The 21,373-nt window shown below is 40.9% G+C and overlaps 1 protein-coding gene across 7 annotated transcripts in view; it reads right to left on the reverse strand.

Moving 5' to 3' along the window:
• The window catches only part of Brca1 (BRCA1 DNA repair associated), an 87,691-nt gene that overhangs the window by 26,861 nt on the left and 39,457 nt on the right, over nt 1-21,373 (reverse strand). For 5 of the 7 annotated variants that reach the window (XM_029557418.1, XM_029557416.1, XM_029557415.1 and 2 more), the window contains 3 exons: nt 20,967-21,043; nt 15,711-15,882; nt 2,367-2,650 (listed from right to left, as the gene is read on the reverse strand). In XM_029557418.1, coding sequence (XP_029413278.1) covers nt 2,367-2,650; nt 15,711-15,882; nt 20,967-21,043 — 533 coding nt within the window. The remainder of the gene's footprint in view (nt 1-2,366; nt 2,651-15,710; nt 15,883-20,966; nt 21,044-21,373) is intronic. The other 2 variants (XM_029557417.1, XM_029557419.1) reach the window with 2 other exon arrangements.

Here is a 21,373-nt window from a genome sequence, read left to right on the forward strand (position 1 = left end):
TAGAGCAGCTTAGCAGACTGTAGACTTTCATCTTCGTAAGTCCAACCCCTTTTCAGAATTCAGAAAAGTATCACCTCTCTTTTTCTTCTTTCTAGTTCTTTTCTAAGCTTGCTTTCCCTGACACTCTTGGCTGTCCCCACCTCTTGGGTTTCTTTACTCTTTCTCAAAAGCTTCCCCCCTCGGCTTGAGTGGCTACTAGGCTGCCGGGGGTCTGACCTCCATGTCAGCTTAAACAGGTATAGAACATGAGTTTTTCCTTCTCTCCTCCATTCTTTCCTCAGGGCAGCTGCTTGAGATTTACAGCTTACCTGCCCTGAGAGTTTCCTTTTAATTCTCATAGAATTGTCCTTAAAACGTCGACTTGACTTCATTCTTAAATACTTTTACTAATGAAACTAAGACCCAAAAAGGGTACCCCAATTTCTCCTGTATCATCTGGCAACCACGAAGGGATATCCAAATTCCAGGAACACTAGGGTGGCAATGCTGGGAAGTAAGGAGACTTTTAAGAGGAAGACCCTAGTGGAATGTCCTTAGGCCAAATGGGGACATGCCCACAGAAAGGAAAGTGGGACTTTAGTTTCCTCACCATCTTTTGCTATTTATTTACTTATTTATTTATTTATTTATTTATTTATTTATTTATTTATTTATTTTTGGTCTTTTTTGACACAGGGTCTCCCTGTAGCCCCAGCTGTTCTGGAACTCACTATGTAGACCAGGCTGGTCTTGAACTCACAGAGATCCACCAGCCTCTGCCTCCCAAGTGCTGGTTAAAGGCGTGCGTCACCATGCTGGACTTATTTTTTTATAATTTTTTTATGCGTATGAATGTATTGCTTGCATGTAGGTAAGTACACCCATGTCGTGCAATGCCCGTGGAAGACAAAAAAGGCCGTCAGATCCCCTGGAACTGGAGTTATAGACAGTTGTTAGCCGCCATGTGGGTGCTAGGATTCGAACCCGGGTCTTCTGCAAGAACAGCCAGTGTTCTTAGTTGCTGAGCCATCTCTCTAGCCCCTATATTTTATTATTTTTACTTTATGGGTATGAGTGTATTGCCTGCATGTACATGAGTGCACCCATGTTGTGCAATGCTGCGGAGGTCAGAAGAGGGCTTCGGATTCCCTGGAACTGGAGTTAAGGACGGTTTGTAGCTGCCATGTGGGTGCTGGGAATCGAACCCGGGTTCTCTGCAAGAGCAGTCAGTGCTCTTAACCACTGAGCCATCTCTCCAGTCCCTCATGTTTATTTTTTATTTTTATAAAATTTCATTTATGCAGGGCGTGGTGACGCATGCCTTTAGTCCCAGCACTTGGGAGGCAGAGGCAGGTAGATAGATCTCTGTGAGTTTGAGGCCAGCCTGGTCTATATAGTGAATTCCAGGCCAGCTGGGGCTACAGGGAGAACCTGTCTCAAAAAGAAAAAAACCACGAAAAAACTAAAAATAAAACTCTTCATTATTTTATATGTGTGAGTGTGTTGCCTGCATGTAAGTAAGTGCACCCGTGTTGTACAATGCCTGCAGATAGCAGAAGAGAGCACTGGATCCCCTGGAACTGGTGTTAGGACAGTTTTTAGCTGCTACATGGGTACTGGGAATCGAACCTGGGTCCTCTGCAAGAACAGCTGAGCCATCTCTCCTGCCCCATGTTATCATGTTTTAAAGAAATGTTCAAAGCTGGGCATGGTGGATCTCTGTGAGTTCAAGGCCATCCTGGTCGATATAGTGAATTCTAGGCCAGCCTAGCTGGGGCTACAGGGAGACCTTGTCTAGAAGCTCCCCCACCAAAAAAAAGATTAAATTATTTAAAAAATTTCCCAGGATGTTTGAAATCTACAAGTAGCTTAAAGAGAAACAAGGATTCAATAGTCTTAATGTTTTAATGAGTATTTTTACATAATGTGAAACAATTCCCATTTCTGGCACAGGAGTCCAAGGAGATATCCAAATCCTAATCAGTGAGGGGTATTACAGGGAAGAAATGCCAGGGCACACTATTGAAGAACTATCTTACAAACCAAGATAAAGAAAGACAAACCTTGGAGAAATGCTAGTCTGGCTGTATTCTTAGAACCAGTCTGCACATAGTTAGATATTTTCTAAGTTCACTCACATATGAACTGAGGAGGGAAAAAAGATGCCTTTTGGGGAGAGCAGCTACATCTAGTTATCTTTTTAGATAAAAAGAAAGTCCTAATATAATTCCAAAACTTTGTATCACATCCCACAGTGTACCTAGTATTCATTATTTTCTAAAATAGATTTTTTCCTGCACGTTACTCACTGCTAGTATTTATAGAGAAATATTAAGCAGTATAAGTTAAGTCCCAGTCAATACAGAGATACATATTGAGACACTCACTATTTCTTTGTGGGTCAAGCCTGAAACCACCATGGATATTTTCTTGTCTCTTCCTTTTGAAGAAGTCCATTTTGACTTTGTCTTGCTCACGGTTTTTGCCACCTCGGTATCAGTGCTATGAGCAGCAGCTGGGCTCTTGGAATATTCTGCAGCTTGACACTGGGATATTTTCAAGGCAGAGATCGAAACATGAGCTGGCTCTGGGGCTTTCTCTTTAGAAAGCTCAGATTCAGGGTGACTCCTGGAGAAAAGGGTAACTCCAGATTCTAGGTATGGAATTACTTCTGCAAGGAAGAGATGTTTAAGTGACAATAAATGTTGAAATCAAGGTTCTAGTCTTTGCTAAGAATTAAAAGACCCATGAAGTTAGGTTTAGAGGAGTCACTGTTGGTGGAAGTACAGTGGCCTAACTTTCCTAAACAAAAATCTTAACATGCATTTACACTTTCAGCAAATAATTACAATTTTGGAAATTCAGTCTAAGAAAATAAAAGATGTATGCAAAGGTTTAGTGATAAAGACATTCACTGCAACACTGTTTTAGAAATGACCTAAATGTCCAAAAATAAGCTCAAGTAAATGATGATACATCCATTTTAATGGAGTAGTCTTCATCCATTCCATTTCCCTTTTAATATTTATTTTGTATGCAGCTAATATTTATTTTATATGTGGAGATCAGAAGACAACTTGCAGCGGTGCTTGGTTCTCTTTCCACCCTGGGGGTCCTGAGGAATCAAACTCAGGTCATTAGACTTGGTGGCAAGTACCCTTAGGTGATGAGCCATTTTGCCCAGTCCAGAAACATTTATTTTAGTCATGCCTGGTAGCATAGTCCTACAAGGCCAGCTACTCAAAAAGGCAGGAGGATCACAAGTTCAAGGCTTATCTATGCCTCACTTCTTAACCCCCTATCAAATTTCTGTACTCTAATATATATAGACTATAATAGATAAACTATCTAATAGATAAAATTGCAGTATAATTAAAAAACTTTGTATCATATTGGGAGTCCACACTATACCTAGGATTCAATAATTATTTTTCTTATATCCATCCATCGAGAGAGAGAGAAAGAGAAAGTGTGTCAGGTATCTATACAGTGAATGTAAGATGATTTTACTCTGACTGACTGACTGACCGACAGGGTCTTGCTACACTGCCACTGATGAAACATGCCTTGAACTCTTTGGGGTGAAGCAGTCTTCCTGCATCAGCCACTCAAGTAATTGAGACTACAGACATGTAGCACCACACCGTGTCTGTTTATGACTATATGCTAAAAATAAAACTATTTTATTGTTAACTGGATAGGAATATCAGTAAGTTTAAATACTCTTCATCTTGTATTTACTATATTGGGGACAGTGAAGAAACAGGACTTTAGTAAAGAAGAGAAAGAAAGCTGGGCGTGGTAGTGCATGCCTTTAATCTGGAGGCTGAGGCTGAACCTGTGAGTTCAAGGTCAACCCAGCCTACCTAGTGAGTTCCAGGCCAGTGGGGTTACAAGGAGAACCTCTCTCAAAAAGCCAAAAAAAAGGTTGAAATTATAACAAATACACCATTAGCACATTAAAACAGCAGAGCACATCTTTAAAGCATTTCAGAAAATGTCACTCTATCAGGGATTAAACTAAGGTATGAGAGTCCTAAAAAGACCCCAACAAACACAGCCAAATACCATGTTTGATGACAAATCGCGCCTTTTATAATTGTTTTTGAAGATTAAAAACTTTCTTTATTGATTAAAACTTTGGTTTACAAGCCATAAAATATACCATTTACTAGAAGTGATTTATAATGTATAAAATAGTCATTTTTATTCATTAATTTATTAAAAGAGCTGGCTTTGGGATTTGACCTATTTTCCAATAAAGGACAGGCCTGAAACTTTATTCCAGGGTTTTGTTGTTTTTTTTTTTTTTTGAGAAACAGTCTATGTATTCCTAGGTACCTGGGTACTCGATATACAGACCAGTACTGGCCTTGAACTCACAGAGATCCATCTGCCTTTGCCCCCTGAATGTTGGGATTAAAGATGTGTGCTATCACACCTGGCACTATTTTAGGATGTTAAAACTCTAACAGTTGAAATAAAATATTTAGATGACACCAACTCTCATCTCTCACATTCAAAACTGTTAGTCAAAGGACTAAAAATTTACAACTGCAGCAATTTTTCTTCCATTTATGGGACTAGGGAGATGGTTTAGTCAGCAAAGTGTTTTCCATGCAAGCATGAGGACCTAAGTTCAAATGCCTAGAACCCATTAAAAGCTGGGCACATGGCTGTGCACACCTACAACTCTGTGCTAGTTATCTGGGTGGGGCAAGGGCAGAGATAGGCAGATCCTGGAGGCAGGGTTCCTTGGCCAGTCACTCTAAGGGAAGCAATGAGCTTGAGATTCAGTGACACAGCCAGAGAGCCATAGAGATAGATACCCACACACATGCCTATAACACACACACACGAAATGCCAGGAGCAGCAGCATACATCTATACTCTCAGCTCCGGTATCTAGATGTTGTTGGCCAGCCAATTCAGATGGCCTGGAGAGATGGCTCAGTGGATACTCTTGGCAGAAGACTCAGGTTCTGTTCCCAGTACCCACATGATTGCAAACAGTCATCCATAACTCCACCCAGTACCCACATGATTGCAAACAGTCATCCATAACTCCAGTTCCAGGGGATCCTCTGACCTCCACAGGCATTGCACACATGAGCTGCACATACATATATATATGTAGGCAAAACACCCATACACACAAAAATATTAAATATTTTTAAATTTTTTTATATGTATTTAGTCACTTTACTGAAAAGCCTACACATTGATCGGACTTCCACTCTCTCCTAGACTACTTGAAAGCAGCAGTTCAGATCTTGCCCCTCTTTATTCTAGATTATCCCGGCTCACAGTAAGACCCTTTAAACTTATTAATAATTTTTTCCAAGTCCCAAACACTCTAGACCCAAGGGACTGTTTACTGGGTGTATCTATTTTTCTAGTAATGTATGTATTTTTCTAGTTATGTTTAACTGTTGAGTTTTGAGAATGACTTTGGACATTGAAAAGGCAGGAAATAAGGATGATATTATACATTCTGCCACAGTTGCATAGAAATAAAGCATGGAGGTGTCAGCATATATACTGCCTCAGAGTAGCTCCTAGGGTAGACGGTATATGGCAGCGATGGCATGTTGGCAAGCAGCACGGCAAGCTTTTAAGCTGTCGCATAGGCTCTTTTTGGCTGGTCATCCCTTATTTCTCTTGACAGTGAGCTGTTTCACTTATGCTTTGGCTGCCCAGGAATTATGATAAGGCCTTTCTGAATTGGTGGTGATGGCTTTCTCCTGTCATCCATCTTTCCAGGCCTTCCCCGTTTTAAGTCTGCATTGGTAGGTAATAGGTGTTCTGCACACAGTCACTCTGGGGAGTCTTCAAAACAGAAACTGCCCATCTCAAGAGGAGCTCATTAGGGTTGTTGAAGCAGGGAAGTCATGTGAGCCATGTAACTAACTGGGTAGTCTTGCTTGCAAAGGCAAAATTCAGGTAATACTTAATCTTTAATGGAAAAACATTTTATTTCACTCTGTATCCTATATAAGTATGTTCTAGATAGTCAGCTTTCAAATGTACTAGTTTATCAGGCAGGCATGGTGGCACACACCTTTAATCCCAGCACTCAGGAGGCAGAAGCTGGCAGATCTCTCTGAGTTCAAGGCCAGCCTGGTTTACATGGCGAGTTCCAGGTCAGCTGGGGCTATCGGGAAACCCTTTCTCAAAAAAAGACCAAAAAAAGAAAGTACTAGTTTATCATGGACGCTTGTTCAGTTTTGGGAAATAACTTGAGTTTTAGTCCATTACTTAAAAATTACTGCAGTTATAAATTTTTAGTCCTTATGAGTTTAGTGTAAGTAAACATATAACTTAGATACCACAAATTGATTTTTTTTTTTTTAACCTTTCTACTTCTGATCCTTTATTTTTACTGGTGGAACTACCTGCAGGTAGTGGATGAAACTTGTCAGCAGAAACATTCTTTGTATTCTGGCTTACACGGGTCTTATTACTTTTCTTTGAAGTTAAAACTGCTTTAAACGGAATGAGAAACAAATCTATTTTACTTATTTGTTCTGATGGTCTTAAATCGGTGAGGATATTGACATTTAGAAGCAGTAATCTAGCTGGGTGTGGTAGCGCACGCCTTTAATCCCAGCACTTGGGAGGCAGAGGCAGGCAGATCCTCTGTGAGTTCAAGGCCAGCCTGGTCTACATAGTGAGTTCCAGGACAGCTAGGGCTACAGGGAGACCCTGTCTCAAAAAGACCAAAAAAAAAAAAGTAATCTACAACAATTTAAACTTTTGGTGTGTGTGATAGAATTCTCATGGTCTGCCTGTCTCCCTCTCTTTGGCACATTCTACACATGCAGCTGGCCGTGACAGTATTTATGTAGCCAAAGATGACCCTCCTGTCTTTATCCCTCAAGTACTTGGATTCCAGTTGTGTGGCACCACACTTGATTTTAAGCTCCAGATCATACCCAGCACTTTGTGCATGCCAGCCAGGCACTCTACCAACTGACCTATATCCCCAGCCCCTCAAAGTGGTATTTAAACAAGTACAAGTACATATACAAGTGATTCAATGGGCAGATGCTAGCACCAGGTTGAACTACATAATTAAAAAGTATTAATAGTCCTAAAGGGAACTTTAAGACTGGGAAAACAGACAAACTATGGGAAAAAAAAAAAAAACATGTATTTCCCCTCCCCCAACACACACCCTTTTTTTCAGGTTGGGAAGCTGGATAAGAAAATATGTAATGAATTGCTTTTAAAAATTTGTATTTATTTGCTGCCATTTGGGTGTTGGGAACTGAACCCAGGTCCTCTGCTTTCAACTGCTGAGCCATCTCTACAGCCCATGAAGTCTTAAAAAAAAAAAAAAAAAAAAAAAAAGAAGCACTCATTTTTATTTTATGTGCTCCGCATGCATGCAGTGTTCAAGGAGGCCAGAAGGGATTGGATCATCTGGAACTAGAGTTATGGATGATTGTTAGCTACCATGTGGGTCCTGGGAGCTGAACCTGGGTCCTCTGGAAGAGCAGTCAGTATTAACTACTGGGCCATCTCTCCAGCCCAATAAATTCTTATCACTGCAGCACACTAAATTATAAAAATCAGATAGCAGGGAAGAAAAAGTAGTGGAAAGCACAAAGCACATCTTCTCCACCCTCCACATCACAGACTGCAGGGACCCGTGTTTGAGCTCTTACACGTGTAGGAAAGCAACAAAGATGAATTAGTCAAGCCATTTGCTTCATATTTTCAATTACTAGAAAAAAAAAAAAGCCCATGAGCAACCCCTACCCGCTAAACTATCACACTCACACACACACCAAAGTACTGGTTGATAAGGAACCTTGGGTAATACAAGGAGCTAATAATGAAAGGGCACATTGCCTTGATATTTAAATATAAAAAACAATTAGGGAAAAATTATAAATCACTTTTATCCATTAAAAAGTCACTACTGGGGCTGGAGAGATGGCTTAGTGGTCAAGAGCACTCGTTGTTCTTGTAGAGGACCCAGGTTTGATTCCCAGCACCCAAATGTCAGATAACAACCATCTATAACCCTTCCGAGGGACTGCCAGCCTCTTCTGGCCTCCAAGGGTATTGTACACATAAGCATATATTCAGGCAAAACACTTATACATATAAAATAAAAATATTTTAAAATGTCACCATTGACTGTAATTCATTTTGAGATTTTAGAAAATTTAAAAATCCATAAATTAAGCCGGGTGCGGTGGTGCACGCCTGTAGTCCCAACACTTGGGAGGCAGAGGCAGGTGGATCTGTGTGTTCAAAGCCAGCCCGGTCTACATAATGAGTTCCAGGCCAGCTGGGGCTATAGGGAGACCCTATCTCAAAAAGACCAAAAAAAAATAAAAATAAAAATAAAAAATAAAAAAAAATCCATAAATTGATGTAGAAAATTTAAACAAAAGGTTGTATTAATTAAAATAGTTTTTTTGGGGGTGGGTTTGAGACAGGGGTGTCCTGTGGTCCCAGCTGATCTGGCACTTGCTACGTACACCAGGCTGGTCCCAATCTCAGAGATCCACCTGGCCTCTGCTGGGATTAAAACATACATTAGCATGCCTGGATGGACCACCATGCCTCCTGGATGGCTAAGTGAACACAGCATGGGGCAGATGGAAGCACAGCTGAAGAGTAAGCGTGGGGAGTCTTTATCTGAGGAAGCAATGTGCTGTGTAAGTACACAGAGGAGTCAGATGTGAAGACACCACAGATGCTGGGCTTTTCATAGCTGGATGTCCTTTTTTATTTTTATTTTTTGGTCTTTTTGAGACAGGGTCTCGCCGTAGCCCTAGTTGGTCTAGAACTATGTAGACAAGGCTGGCCTTGGACTCACAGAGATCTGCCTCTGGCTCCCATGTGCTGGGATAAGATAGCATGCCTGGCTGGATGTCCTTTTTTTTTTTTGGTCTTTTTGAGACAGGGTCTCCCTGCAGCCCCAGCTGGCCTGGAGCTCACTATATAGACTAGGCTGGACTTGAACTCACAGAGATCCACCTGCCTCTGCTTCCCAAGTGCTGAGACTACAGGTGTGCGCCACCACACCCGGCTTTTTTGGTCTTTTTTTGAGACAGGATCTCCCTGTATCCCCAGCTGTCCTGGAACTATGTAGACCGGGCTGGCCTTGAACTCACAGAGATCCGCCTGCCTCTGCCTCCCGAGTGCTGGGATTAAAGGTGTGCACCACCATGCCTGGCTTAATGTCCTTTTTTGACTCTCTTGTGATATAAGTCACTTAGAGGTGTTAAATTATGGATTGAATTGTAAAGACTTTTTACGTATGTTTCATTTTCTTTTATACTTCTGTCTGTACAGTGATAAAAAAGTAAAAAAAAAAAAATCTATTCCTTCAAGATTTAAAAAACCCCAACTTTTTAAGAGTAGACAGTCTTGCAATAAATAACCACTGATCTCCTAAACTAACTTTGAAATACATTTTTGTTATTGCTGTATTCTTTTTATTTTCTGAAACAGGGTTTCATATAGGCCAGGCCAGATTGACCTCAAATTCACTAGGTAGCCTGAGGAGAACCTTGAATTCCTGACCCTCCTTAGCTCTACTTCCTACAACTTTTTAAGAGTAGACAGTCTTGCAATAAATAACCACTGATCTCCTAAACTAACTTTGAAATACATTTTTGTTATTGCTGTATTCTTTTTATTTTCTGAAACAGGGTTTCATATAGGCCAGGCCAGATTGACCTCAAATTCACTAGGTAGCCTGAGGAGAACCTTGAATTCCTGACCCTCCTTAGCTCTACTTCCTAAGTGATGGGATTACAGCTATGCACCATTATACCTGGTTTATGTAGCATTAGGAATCGAACCTAGGGCCTCATGAATGCTAGGCAAGCACAAGCACTCTACCACCTGAGCCATTGCCCCAGCATGTCAAAGGGTTTTTTAAAAAAGGGTACATGGTCCTGAAACAGTTCAATGGTAGAGATGTTGCCTGACCTCTTAAAGGTCCTGGCCCTCAGCACCATAATAAACAAGAAATTTAGGGGCTGGTGAGATGGCTCAGTAAGTAGAGCACTTGCCATCCAAGCAAGAGGACCCAAATTCAAATCTCTACAACCCACACAAAAGTCAGACATGCAGCTCAAGCATCTACAATCCTAGCATTTCATGAGGAGATGGAAGGTGGAGACAGGAAAGTCCCAGGAAGTTCTCAAACAGCCTAGCCTTGTATGTAGCAGGAAAACAATGGGACACCCTAGCCCACACAATGTGGAAGGCAAAGACTGACACCCTAGGTTGCCCTCTTCTGCATGTGCGTCTCACACACACACACACACACACACACACACACACACGCATACAAACATGCAAAAAAAATTAAGCATAAGAATTCATCTTTTGGGGGTTGGTGAGATGGCTCAGTGGTTAAGGGCATTGTCTGCTCTTGCAGAGGGCCCACATTCAATTCCCAGCACCCACATGGCAGCTAACAACCATCCTTAACTTCAATTCCAGGGGATCTGATGCTCTCTTCTGACCTCTGCGGACACTGTACAACACTTATACACATGCATGTAATACACTCATACACATACAATAAAAATAATTTAATAAATTCATCTTTTAATTATAATAGGGCTCAACCATGAAGAAAATCAGTTAATCTGAGCTAGGAGTCAATAACTCAGTAGAACTTAAACAATATAGGTCAAAATTTTGCTAAATTAGACATAGTAGCACATGATCATCTCAGCATTGTGATGGGAAGTCAAGGTATGAGAATTGCAAAGTCAAGGCCAGCGTGGGCTACCTGGTTCAGACCCTGTCTCAAAAAAAACAGTGACAACAAAACCCCCACACTCTCCTGCTTTTCCCTAATTCTTATTCCATTCTCTGTGAACAGCAAGCCTAACCTAACCTAGACCTTGATGATCTACCCATTTAAGAAAGTACAAGTGGTTTAAGAAAGTACAAGTATTGACCCAGGCATGGTGGTGAAGGCCTTTAATCCCAGCACTCACAGGAGGCAGAGGAAGAGGAGGTAGATCTTTAAGTTCAAGACCAGCCTGATCTATACAGTGAATTTCAGCTCAGTCAGGGCTACAAAGTGAGACCTTACCTCAATAAACCAAAAAGGAAAAAAAAAGGAAATACATATGTTGGGAACTAGAATCCAGGTTCTAGAACAGTATTAAAGTCCTCCTTAAATGATGCCATTTTCAGAGTGTCGTACCATGTTATGCGTGTTACATTCTTCATGGGTATGGACCATGGACTGAACTAAATAATAAATTTGCCTATTATGTATATTAATAGCACTGTACAAAGTATGGGGAAGAATCAAGGAAAGGACACTAGGTCAAAAAGAAAAGATACTAATAAATAAGTAAAGCTAGTTATGGTGGCTCATTCCTGCAATGTTAGCACTTGGGCGGCTGAGGCAGGAGGCTAGCCAATATGAGACTAGCCTGGGACATAAGACTCTATTACCAAGAGGAAAAAAACCCAAAACAAGAACAGACTACATAAGCCATTCACCCTAACTCATTCATAATTCACAGCGAAGGATCCTAGAAAAATTTAGCAAGTGTTTCTAAGAATACTGCCAGGTAGAAATGCTCAAATCTGAATATCACTTCCCACTGTAATGGACTATGATGCCACAAATGCTAACATTTGCTTTTTGAATTACAGGAAATGGGGGAGAAAGGGGCACAGAAAGGGACACAACCTGACATGAAACAGCTATATCGACAAAGAAAGATAACAATTTACAGGAAGTGAATACATTTGCTCCCAAATATAACTCAGGTTGTGGAATAACCTTAAAGAGTAGGAAGATCATGCTGAAGAGTAGGCCATTGATGTAAAGGGATCAGACGCTCTCTTCTGGCCTCCATGGACACTACAGGTACATGGTACACATACATATATGTAGGCAAAACACTCAAATACATAAAACAAAAATAAGTCTTTGTTGCCAGGCATGGTGGCACACGCCTTTAATCCCAACACTTGGGAGGTAGAGGCAGGCGGATCTTTGTAAATTTGAAGCCTGGTCTACACAGTGAGTTCCAGGATAGCTGGGCTACAAGACCATGTCTCAAAAAGACACACACACACAAAAAAAAGTCTTTGCAGGGTGTGATGGCGTTTGCCTTTAATCCCAGCACCTGGCCCAGATTTTGGGTCAGGGTGATGGCTCAGTGTTTAAAGTGCTTGCCATATAAACCTTAGGACCAGAGTTTGGATTCCCAGAATCTACAAAAATGCTGGGTGGGCAAGGTGGCTTACCTGTAATTCTAGCCTCAGAACGCAAGGACAGGCATCTCCAGAGCAAGCTGGTTAGTGAGACTGGCAATATCAGCAAGCTCTGGGTTTGACTGAGAGACCCTGCTTCAATGAGTAAGGTGGAAGAGCCATGGAAGAGGACTGTTTTCCACATGCACACCCCCTGCATATGCATGTGTACACACACACACGCACACACACACACATGCAACAATGCATATGGGCAATGAAAATGGAAGTGAATACTAAATCTTAAGAAAGTATGTCAATGTGGGCCAGTTGTGGTGGTCTGAGCCTTTAATTCCTGCAGGTGGATCTCTGTCAGAGGCCAGCCTGGTCTACATAGCGAGTTGAGACCCTGTCTCAAAAAACTAAAATAAAAGCCTTAAAAAAATCACAACAAAAAAGTACGTAAATTTAAAGTCATTAGCTAACAGTATTGTAGTATGATTGGTTTCGAGGAAGTTCCATAATAGGCTGGAGATCATGTTTGCACAACACACCCTGCTTGATCCACAGCACTGCAGAAAATAAGCATGGTGACACACACCCATAATCTCAGTGCTTGGGAAGTATAGGCAATATAATCAGCAGTTCAAAGCCATCCTCAGCTACATGAGTATGAGATTAGCGCCCCTGGTGGGGGGCTAGAGATGGCTTAGCAGCTAAAAGCACTTGGTGCACTTGCAGAGAACCGGGGTTTGGTTTCAGCACCCACGTGGCAGCTAGCAACTATCTGTAAATCCGGTTCCAGGGATTTGATTCCCTCTTCTGGTACTGCATGATGCACATGCAGTTACATACATGTAAGCAAAACACTCATGTACATTTAAAAACGTCAAAAGAAAAAAAGGGATTGGGGTGTAATAGGGCATGTAATAGGGTGTGGTAGCCCTGGATGGTAACAATTTTCATTCAGCAAAACTTTGTCTGAGTGGTCTTCTCTGGTGAAGCACCCCATAACAGGGGTAGGATGGAGAGATGGTTCAGTAGTTAAGAGTCCTTGCTGCACATCAATGAGGAATTGTGTCTGGATCCCAGCATCCATGTAAAAAGCCGGGTATGATCTGGTGTGTTCTTATAACCTCAGTGTTGTAGGGGGAGACAGAAAGATTGCTGGAGCTGGCTGACAGCCTAGCCAAAAAACTGTAAGCTCTAGGTTCAGGGAAAGATCCTATCTCAAAGACATAAGGTGGAAAGTAGTAAGAGGAAGATAATCGATGCCCTCCTCTACAACACACACATGTGCATACCTGCACACACACACACACACAAACGTATATACACTATAAGCATATTCACAACACTCACCAAAAAACAAAAACGAAAACAGACTATGACCATGTTAAGATAATATTAGGGAGAAACTGAAACTACACAAAGAAACTACAGGAGCCTCTATACTACCAGAGTAGTATAGCCCCAAATCATCCCAAAATGTAAAATTCTACCTACACTTACTTCATGACTAGAACAGAAGTATCCACACGTGAGTGTGTCTTCCTTTGCTCAACTCTTCTTAGAGACCTATACCTATGCTCTAGATGTCTTTCTTCTGAGTGTTTCTCCTTTCTTAATCCTCATAATTAAGCCTATATAAAATATTTCTAAGTCCCAACTCTACCTCAAAAAAAAAAAAAAAAAAAAAAAGAAAAGGAAAAGAAAAAAAAGAGGGCTGGAGAAATGGCTTGGTGGTACATACAATTCTTCCAGAAGACTGGAATTCATTTCCCCACATCCATGACAGGAGGCTCACAACTGCCTGTAACTCCAGCTCCAGAGGATCTGACACCCTTTCTGACCTCCTCAGGGACTCCACTCACTTCTATAAACCCCCACACATATACACATAATTAAAAATATCAATTTTTGGTTGGTCTTTTTGAGACAGGGTCTCCCTATAGACTAGGCTGGCCTTGAACTCAGAGATCCACATGCCTCTCCAAAGTGCTGGGGTTAAAGGTGTGAGCCGCCACACCTGGCTTAAAATATCGTTTTTATTTTTTAAAAATATTTTATTATTTTTATTTTGTGTGTATGAGTGTATCGCCTACATGTATGTGAATGCACCCATTTTGTGCAATGCCACGGAGGTCAGAAAGCGGCTTCAAATTCCCCTGGAACTGGAGTTAAGGAAGGTTCGTAGCCACCATGTGGGTGCTGGGAATTGAACCCAGGTCCTCTGCAAGAGCATTCAGTGCTCTTAATTGCTGAGCCACCTCTTAAGCCCAAAATATCAAGATTTTAAAAGGAGAGAAAAAAATTTATTTCAGTTTCACTTTAATATATCAGCTCAAGGGAAGAAAGGCTTAAAACTTGAGCTGGTACTGATAACCAAGTATTTTAGAAATGAACCACAAAGAAACAATTTTGTTTGTTTCACAAAGAAATATTTTATCTACAGATCTTCAAGAAAAAAAATTAACCCACATGTATGCCAAATATGAGAAAGTATATTCAGGCAGAGTCAAAGCCAGACAGTAACACTTATGTCTTGTGCAGTAGAACTGAAAGTCCAGTCTGTTTTCACAGTGAAGACAGTAACAGTACCCCAAAGATAACTGTACTGGGGATGGGACTCTGGGCTTCATTATCTGTAAGATATACTAAATGAAGATGCAGTAACAAAAAAAGCATTTAAGGAAATACATTTTGAAGCACTGCCATAGCAACAGAGTTTCCAGCTTCCCATGCATGAGCTACTGTTTCTTTCTGAACATAAAAATATTATTACAAGGTCACTGTACTGAACAATGAATATACTTGAGTCTAGAAAGAGTCGAAGTAAGGCCTTAGGGCCCCCTTAGGATTGTGAAGGAAGTGCTGGAAGAGAAAATTTAACACTAATTCAGGTAGGGATCACTGAGATAGTGAAGAGCACTGAGAGATCACCACTTCTGTCTGCTCATAAATACTAAGCTCCCTGTGAATCCCCTGCCAGACGGGCTAATTCTCTAAATGAAAGCTTCCTCAAACTCCTGATCCTCCTGCTTCTACACCCCGTGTGCTAGCATTACAAGCATGTACCATCGAAACCTATTTTCAACTGAAAACTCAACATGTAGCTCCTGAAGTAGAAGAGGTCTCTTCCCATAAATGAGAAAGCACATGAAACAGGTCTTTGCTTTGTGATCTAATGTAGCAGGTATATTTGAGGGACTTTATGGAAATTACAGTGTTACCTGTCACCAATATGGCCCCAAACTAAGAGCCAAAAACTATGTCTATTTCTGATGGGGTCCCCATAGCCTCTCCTTATAGGTACCCAGAGAATGAGATGAATGACTGTCTTGGGTCTCTGAACGGTATATTAGTTGTGAGCACAGACCAGAATTAGGCTTCCAAATCACTCACAGAGGGACTGAGTAAATATGTGCTGAGCAAAGATCACAAAACGCTGGGCCCTAGGGCCTCACTTTTCAGGAGATAAAAGCTTAAGGAACGGAAGAATTTTGTTTATGATACTGGCATTTACAAACCTGTTTTGGATACATTTTGTTCTGGATTTAGCAGGTCCTTGGGGACACAAGGGTCAGCTAAGAGGGAAGTGGAGCAGCAGGAAGGCAGGTTCTCCTGCCGCTCTAGCACAGCTTCGAGCTGGGCCATTTCCTGCTGGATCTTTATCAGGTTAACTTTCATGGTAGCTCTCTGCTGCAAAAACAAGTAAGGACATCGAGAAAGTTACACACTTTGAGAGACTCGCCATAAAATAAAAATGTTATACCAATTAATTTTACCAGGGGAATTGAAAGCACCTAGTATGGAATTGCAAGTGCTGGCTGAATATCTTTTAACCCAACCATACCCATGCAGTTAACAGCCTTGAAATTATTTCAAAATGATGTTGGAGCAGGGAAATCCCTCCAACTCTCCCCAATAGATTTGCTTCATTGTAATGTCCTTAGATGGGGTGGGGTGGGGTGGGGGGATTAGGGCCCTTAAGTTTAAAATTAGCAAGAACCTGTTAGCATCTTACATAAACTATGGTTCAAAGATTTGGTATTGAGAGACTCTCAAGACATTCGGGTTAGTCCACATAAAAATATGCGATTTACTTATTTATTTTTGAAACAGGGCCTTGCAATCTTGGGCTCAAGTGATCAAGGGAGTAGAGGTGCATGCTACCACACTCAGCTTCAAGCATATGCGGGTTTTTTGTTTTGGTTTTGGGATTTTTTTGGCGTTTTTGAGACAGGGTCTCTCTGTAGCTCCATCTGGCCTTGAAATCACTGCTTAGACCAGGCTGGCCTTGAAATCAGAGATCCACCTGCCTCTGCCTCCCAGTGCTGGGATTAAAGGCGTGCACATATGTGGTTTTTTAAACTAATGAAATTTTGAATAATTTCCTATGGCATTCTAGAAACCCTGGAAGGTCAGTTACTGTTTTCAATTCAAGATAATGGGCCCCTACTTATAGCTCCATTTCAAGAAGAGGTAAGTCTGAGGTATTTGATAAGCAAGGAACTTATGCACATAATGAATTTTCCACAATATGCAGCACTTTTAAAAGGAACATTGATAGCTATTTTGAAGCTAGGGGTGAGGGAGGAAGAAACAGACTGTTCTACCCCTTACATCTTCTGAGCCTCGAAACTGATTTTGCTCTTTACTAAAACTAAGCCATTTTCTTTCTACTGCTATACCAAGTTTATAGTTCTCAGGAGGTTTTTATGACCAGAAAATGCATCTGCAGTTTCATAAAAGTTTCCACTGCTACTGAGACCGCATTGCTGCCAATGTCTACAGCAACGCCATTGCCACCACATCGTACTCCTGAGCATTTACATCACTGATCAAACCCCAGTCAAGGCCTTGCTTGTCTCAGTAAATCAGGAATGAGATCCACGGACAACTGACCAATGATTCAGAAGCTGAATTGGCACTGTCACAGCTACCCCATCTGACCTCTAAGAGGCAGTTAAATATACCAGAAAATCAGAAAAAAATAGGACGGAGTTAAGAAACTTTCAAGTTTTCCCTTAGGAATTAACTTATAACTGAGTAAATTTTCCCTATGGGCAACTGCTTAAATGGATTAGGGAGAAAAAACAAAAAACAAAAAACCAATCCAGACAGGTAACCAAGTCTGCTTAATTCTAACTCTGAAATGTCTCTTCAAGAAGCAGTATTACCTGTATTATTCCTATAACACTACTCTGATGCCAACTTTAGTACAGCTACATTACTGCCAAAGTTCCTTGAAGCCCTGTTTATCAAGACTCCATTTTCCAAAAGGACCTTAGTGGAATAATACTGCTCAGACAGTAAGTTAAAACTTTCGGAACACTAAAGAACTGTTAGTCATTACTGCCCTTAGGATAAAGTCCAAATTCCTAAACATAGCATTCAAAAATCCCTTTACACCCTGACCTTATCTGTTATCTGTTCCCACTATTCCCCATACGCCTTGTTTTCCAGTGACACAGGACAATTTGTGTTCCCTGGTTATTCAAAGCATCTGTATCTTTGCCTCAGTTATCTACCCTTTTACTACTTGGAAAATTCTTATCTTTCAAATCCAGCTTAAGTCTTTGAGGGTTAGGCATGGTGGTGGCACACACTCTTAATCTCATCTCTCAAGAGGCAGAGGCAGGCCCTGTCTCAAAATTAAAAAAAAAAAAAGGTATTTTTGGAAATCTCTACCAATGAGTACCTGTTAGGAGCATTACTTGGCTTATGAGGCCAATTTGTCATATGCTGAAGGGAACACATGATCTCCTTGAGAGGAAGAAGCTTGCCTTGTTTGTGTTTTTGTTATACATCCCAGGCTAGCTCCAAACTAGAGATTCTCCTGCCTTAGCTTCCCGTGTGCTGGAAATACTGGGGTTATACAATAGGTTATGCAATAGGTGTGCAATATCATGCCTGGTCCCTTCATCATTTTTGTCTTCCCAATGCCTAAAAGAATATAAGTTCTCAGCAAACATGTAATACAAAAATGAATTAATGAATCAATATAGTCAATTAGTCTTTGGTTGAAAAAAAAAAAACTTGAGGGTGGGCATGGTGGCACGCACATACCTTTAACACTGGCAGGTGGATCTCTGAGAGTTCAAGGACACTCCTCTCTATATAGGGAGTTGCAAGACAGCCAGGACTACACAGCCAGGACCCCATCTCAAAACAACCAACCAACTACACCTCCCCAGGAGATGGGAGGAATACCCTCCAGATAGCTCAATGGGTAAGAGAGTATGCCACCAACCCTAACAACCTGAGTTTGATTCCCCAGACCTACATGGTAGGAGGGGTGAACTGACTCCTCAAAGTTGTCCTCTGACCTCCACATGAATACTATGTCACACATATGCATATGTACACAGATGCACACATACACACAAAACAAATAAAATTCAGTAGAAAAAAATTTAACTGGGTGGGGTGGCACATGCCTTTAATCCCAGCACTTGGGAGGTAGAGGCAGGTGTGACCTTTGGGAGACTGAGGCCATCCTGGTCTATATAGCAAGTTCCAGGTCAGCTGGGGCTAAAGGGAGATCCTATCAAAAAACAAAAAAGCAAAAAACAAACAAATAAAAAGCAACAAACAAACAAACAAAACACAAAAAGCAGGTGGTACATGCCTTTAATCCCAGCAGTTAGGAAGCAGATGCAGGTGGTTATCTGAGTTTGAGGCCAGCCTGGTCTACATAGTAAGTTCCAGGCCATTCCGGGTTACATAGTGAGACCTTGTGTCAAAAAATCAAAAAAAGAAAAGGTGTATTAATGATACAGATTAGGCATTCTCTATCTTCTACTTACTTCTCAGTCCTATATAAAAAGAGGGGAAAGATCCTACTTCAATCACTTCCCTTGTCTGTGCTAGTCTAGATTTAAATTACCTGTTTTGAATAGATACTTGGTAAAAACATTTTGCAAAATAAATGCTGAACAAATAATAGGCATATCTCTGGGAATAAGATCAGAGATAAAAACAACAGCAGCAAAGTAGTTGACTTAATGTCAGATATAATACAGTATGGCTAAGGCAGATGGAATAAAAAGCTGGAACCTAAAACTTAAAAACACAAGGGACAGAATTAGGTGACAGGCATAGTGACAGCCCCAAATCTACATCCAGAAAGGATGAGAGAAACCGAACATAGAGAAAAGCCTCCTAAGCCTTTTCATCAATTCAGTCACCATGACAATCCTGCAGAAGAAAATTCAGGTGACAGATCAGGTACAGAATGGATGGTTCCTCCTCACCCTCATAGGCTTTGAGTCTGGGATTTACTCTGAACAGAGACTGGCCAGTAGAACCCAAGTCCTATCTATTTGTTGTCCTCACAGCAATGCCAAGATTTAGAAAACTTTAAAAACTGGATACCACCTGGTATTGGCAGAGGTACAGGAAAGTGGGAACTATCAAATACCACACAGAGAAGCAGACTGGCTTAATCCTTCTAAAGAATTACTATGCATTTTACATAGGACACAGTGATAGAACTACACATTTAACTATAAGTTGTCAAGCTAGTAGGAGATAATACATGAAAGCCTAAGGCTTCAAATATGAGAGTTTTGAAAATTTTGGTGTCACCTTTATAAAATGAAAATCACGTAACAGACCCAGGTTCTATGACAAAGATAATGCTTTTCCCAAGAGACTGTCCTGCCTTGAGTACAGAAGCATTCATATGATCTAATGCTGTAGACAAAAATAAGCTGTTTCCCCCTGAAAAAGGAACCAAATTATTGGTCTCAACTACTAGGTTCGGAAATGAAGACTGTGTACATTCTTTTTTTTAAAAAAAAAACAAAAAACGATGAAGCCAGACGTGGTAGTGCAGGCTTTTAATTCTAGCACTAGAGAGGCAGAGGCAGGCAGATCTCTGTGAGCTCAAGGCCAGTCTGGTCTACATAGTGAGTTCCAGGCCAGCTGGGGCTACAGAGAGACCCTATCTCAAAAAAGACCAAAAAAACAAGAAAAAAAGATGACTGGCAAGTACCAATGAACAACTAACTAGATTATAAAAGAAAAGAAAAAAAAAAAAAAGAAACATCCACCACACCCTGAAAAGGCTCAACGGTCTCAGGAGAAAGACAGCTCTGTAGCTTCCAATTTGGTTCTGAGAATAAATATAACCCCTTCTTGTTAACAATAGTGTATTCATATAATTTTGCTATGGGGTAAGTAGGTTTTCAAGATCTAGCTTATTCACTTAAAATTCAGTATTTAGTTTTCTACAGTGAGCTAGATGGTGGGTGTGCATGTGTGTGGTGGTTTGAATGAGAAATGTCCCAGACAGTTATTTTAACACCTCGCATATGGGTCCACTTGGTGGCACTGTTTGGGATGATCATGGAACCTTGCTGGAGGAAGTCACTGAGGGTAGGCTTTGAGAGATCATGGCCTCGCCCTACCTTCAGTTCCTTCTGTTTTGTGTTGGCAGTTGAAGGTGTGAGCTCTCATTTCCTTGATCCTGTTGCCATACCTCCTGGCCATGATGGACTCTTATCCCTCTTGAATCTTAAGCCCAAATAAATTCTTCCTTCTGTAAGTTGCCCTAGTCAAGGTATCTTATCACAGCAACAGAAAAATAACCAATACAGTATGCCTGCTATGAAAGGTAGTGAGGTCCACCAGAGTGCTTTAAATAATCCAGTTTGTAGAAACAAGGCATCACATACAGCATGTCATTACTTCAAAGGAAGATATCACTAGGTTTAAGAATGCAGGACTCATACCACTAAATGCAAAGCAAATCACAAATTTGTTCACATGATTTTTACCTGACTTGTCAAAATATCACTCTGGGAGGAGTCTTCAGAAAGGTTTGCTTCACCCTCATATGCAGATGCTGCTTCATCTTAAATGATAAGAAACACATAAGCTCAGATGTAAAAACTCTGCAACTTAAAGTTCCTGCGAGACTTGCTTCACTTTTTGCTTTGCAAAATTGTGATTTCCTCTTACAAATCCTACAGTAACAATCAGAAGCTGGGCTAGGCATGGTAGTGTTTATCTTTAATCTTGGCACTCAGGAGGCAGATCTCTATGAATTCGAGGCCAATCTGGTTTACAAAGCAAGTTCTAGGCCAGCCAAGAATGCATACTGAGACCTTTTCAAAACAAAAAACAAAAAACAAAACAAAACAAACAAACCCTCCCCACAAAAAATACAAAACCAGAAGCAAGT

The sequence above is a fragment of the Nannospalax galili genome, unplaced genomic scaffold, assembly GCF_000622305.1.
Source record: "Nannospalax galili isolate Female #2095 unplaced genomic scaffold, S.galili_v1.0 scaffold1288, whole genome shotgun sequence".
NCBI classification, from domain to species: Eukaryota; Metazoa; Chordata; class Mammalia; order Rodentia; family Spalacidae; genus Nannospalax; species Nannospalax galili.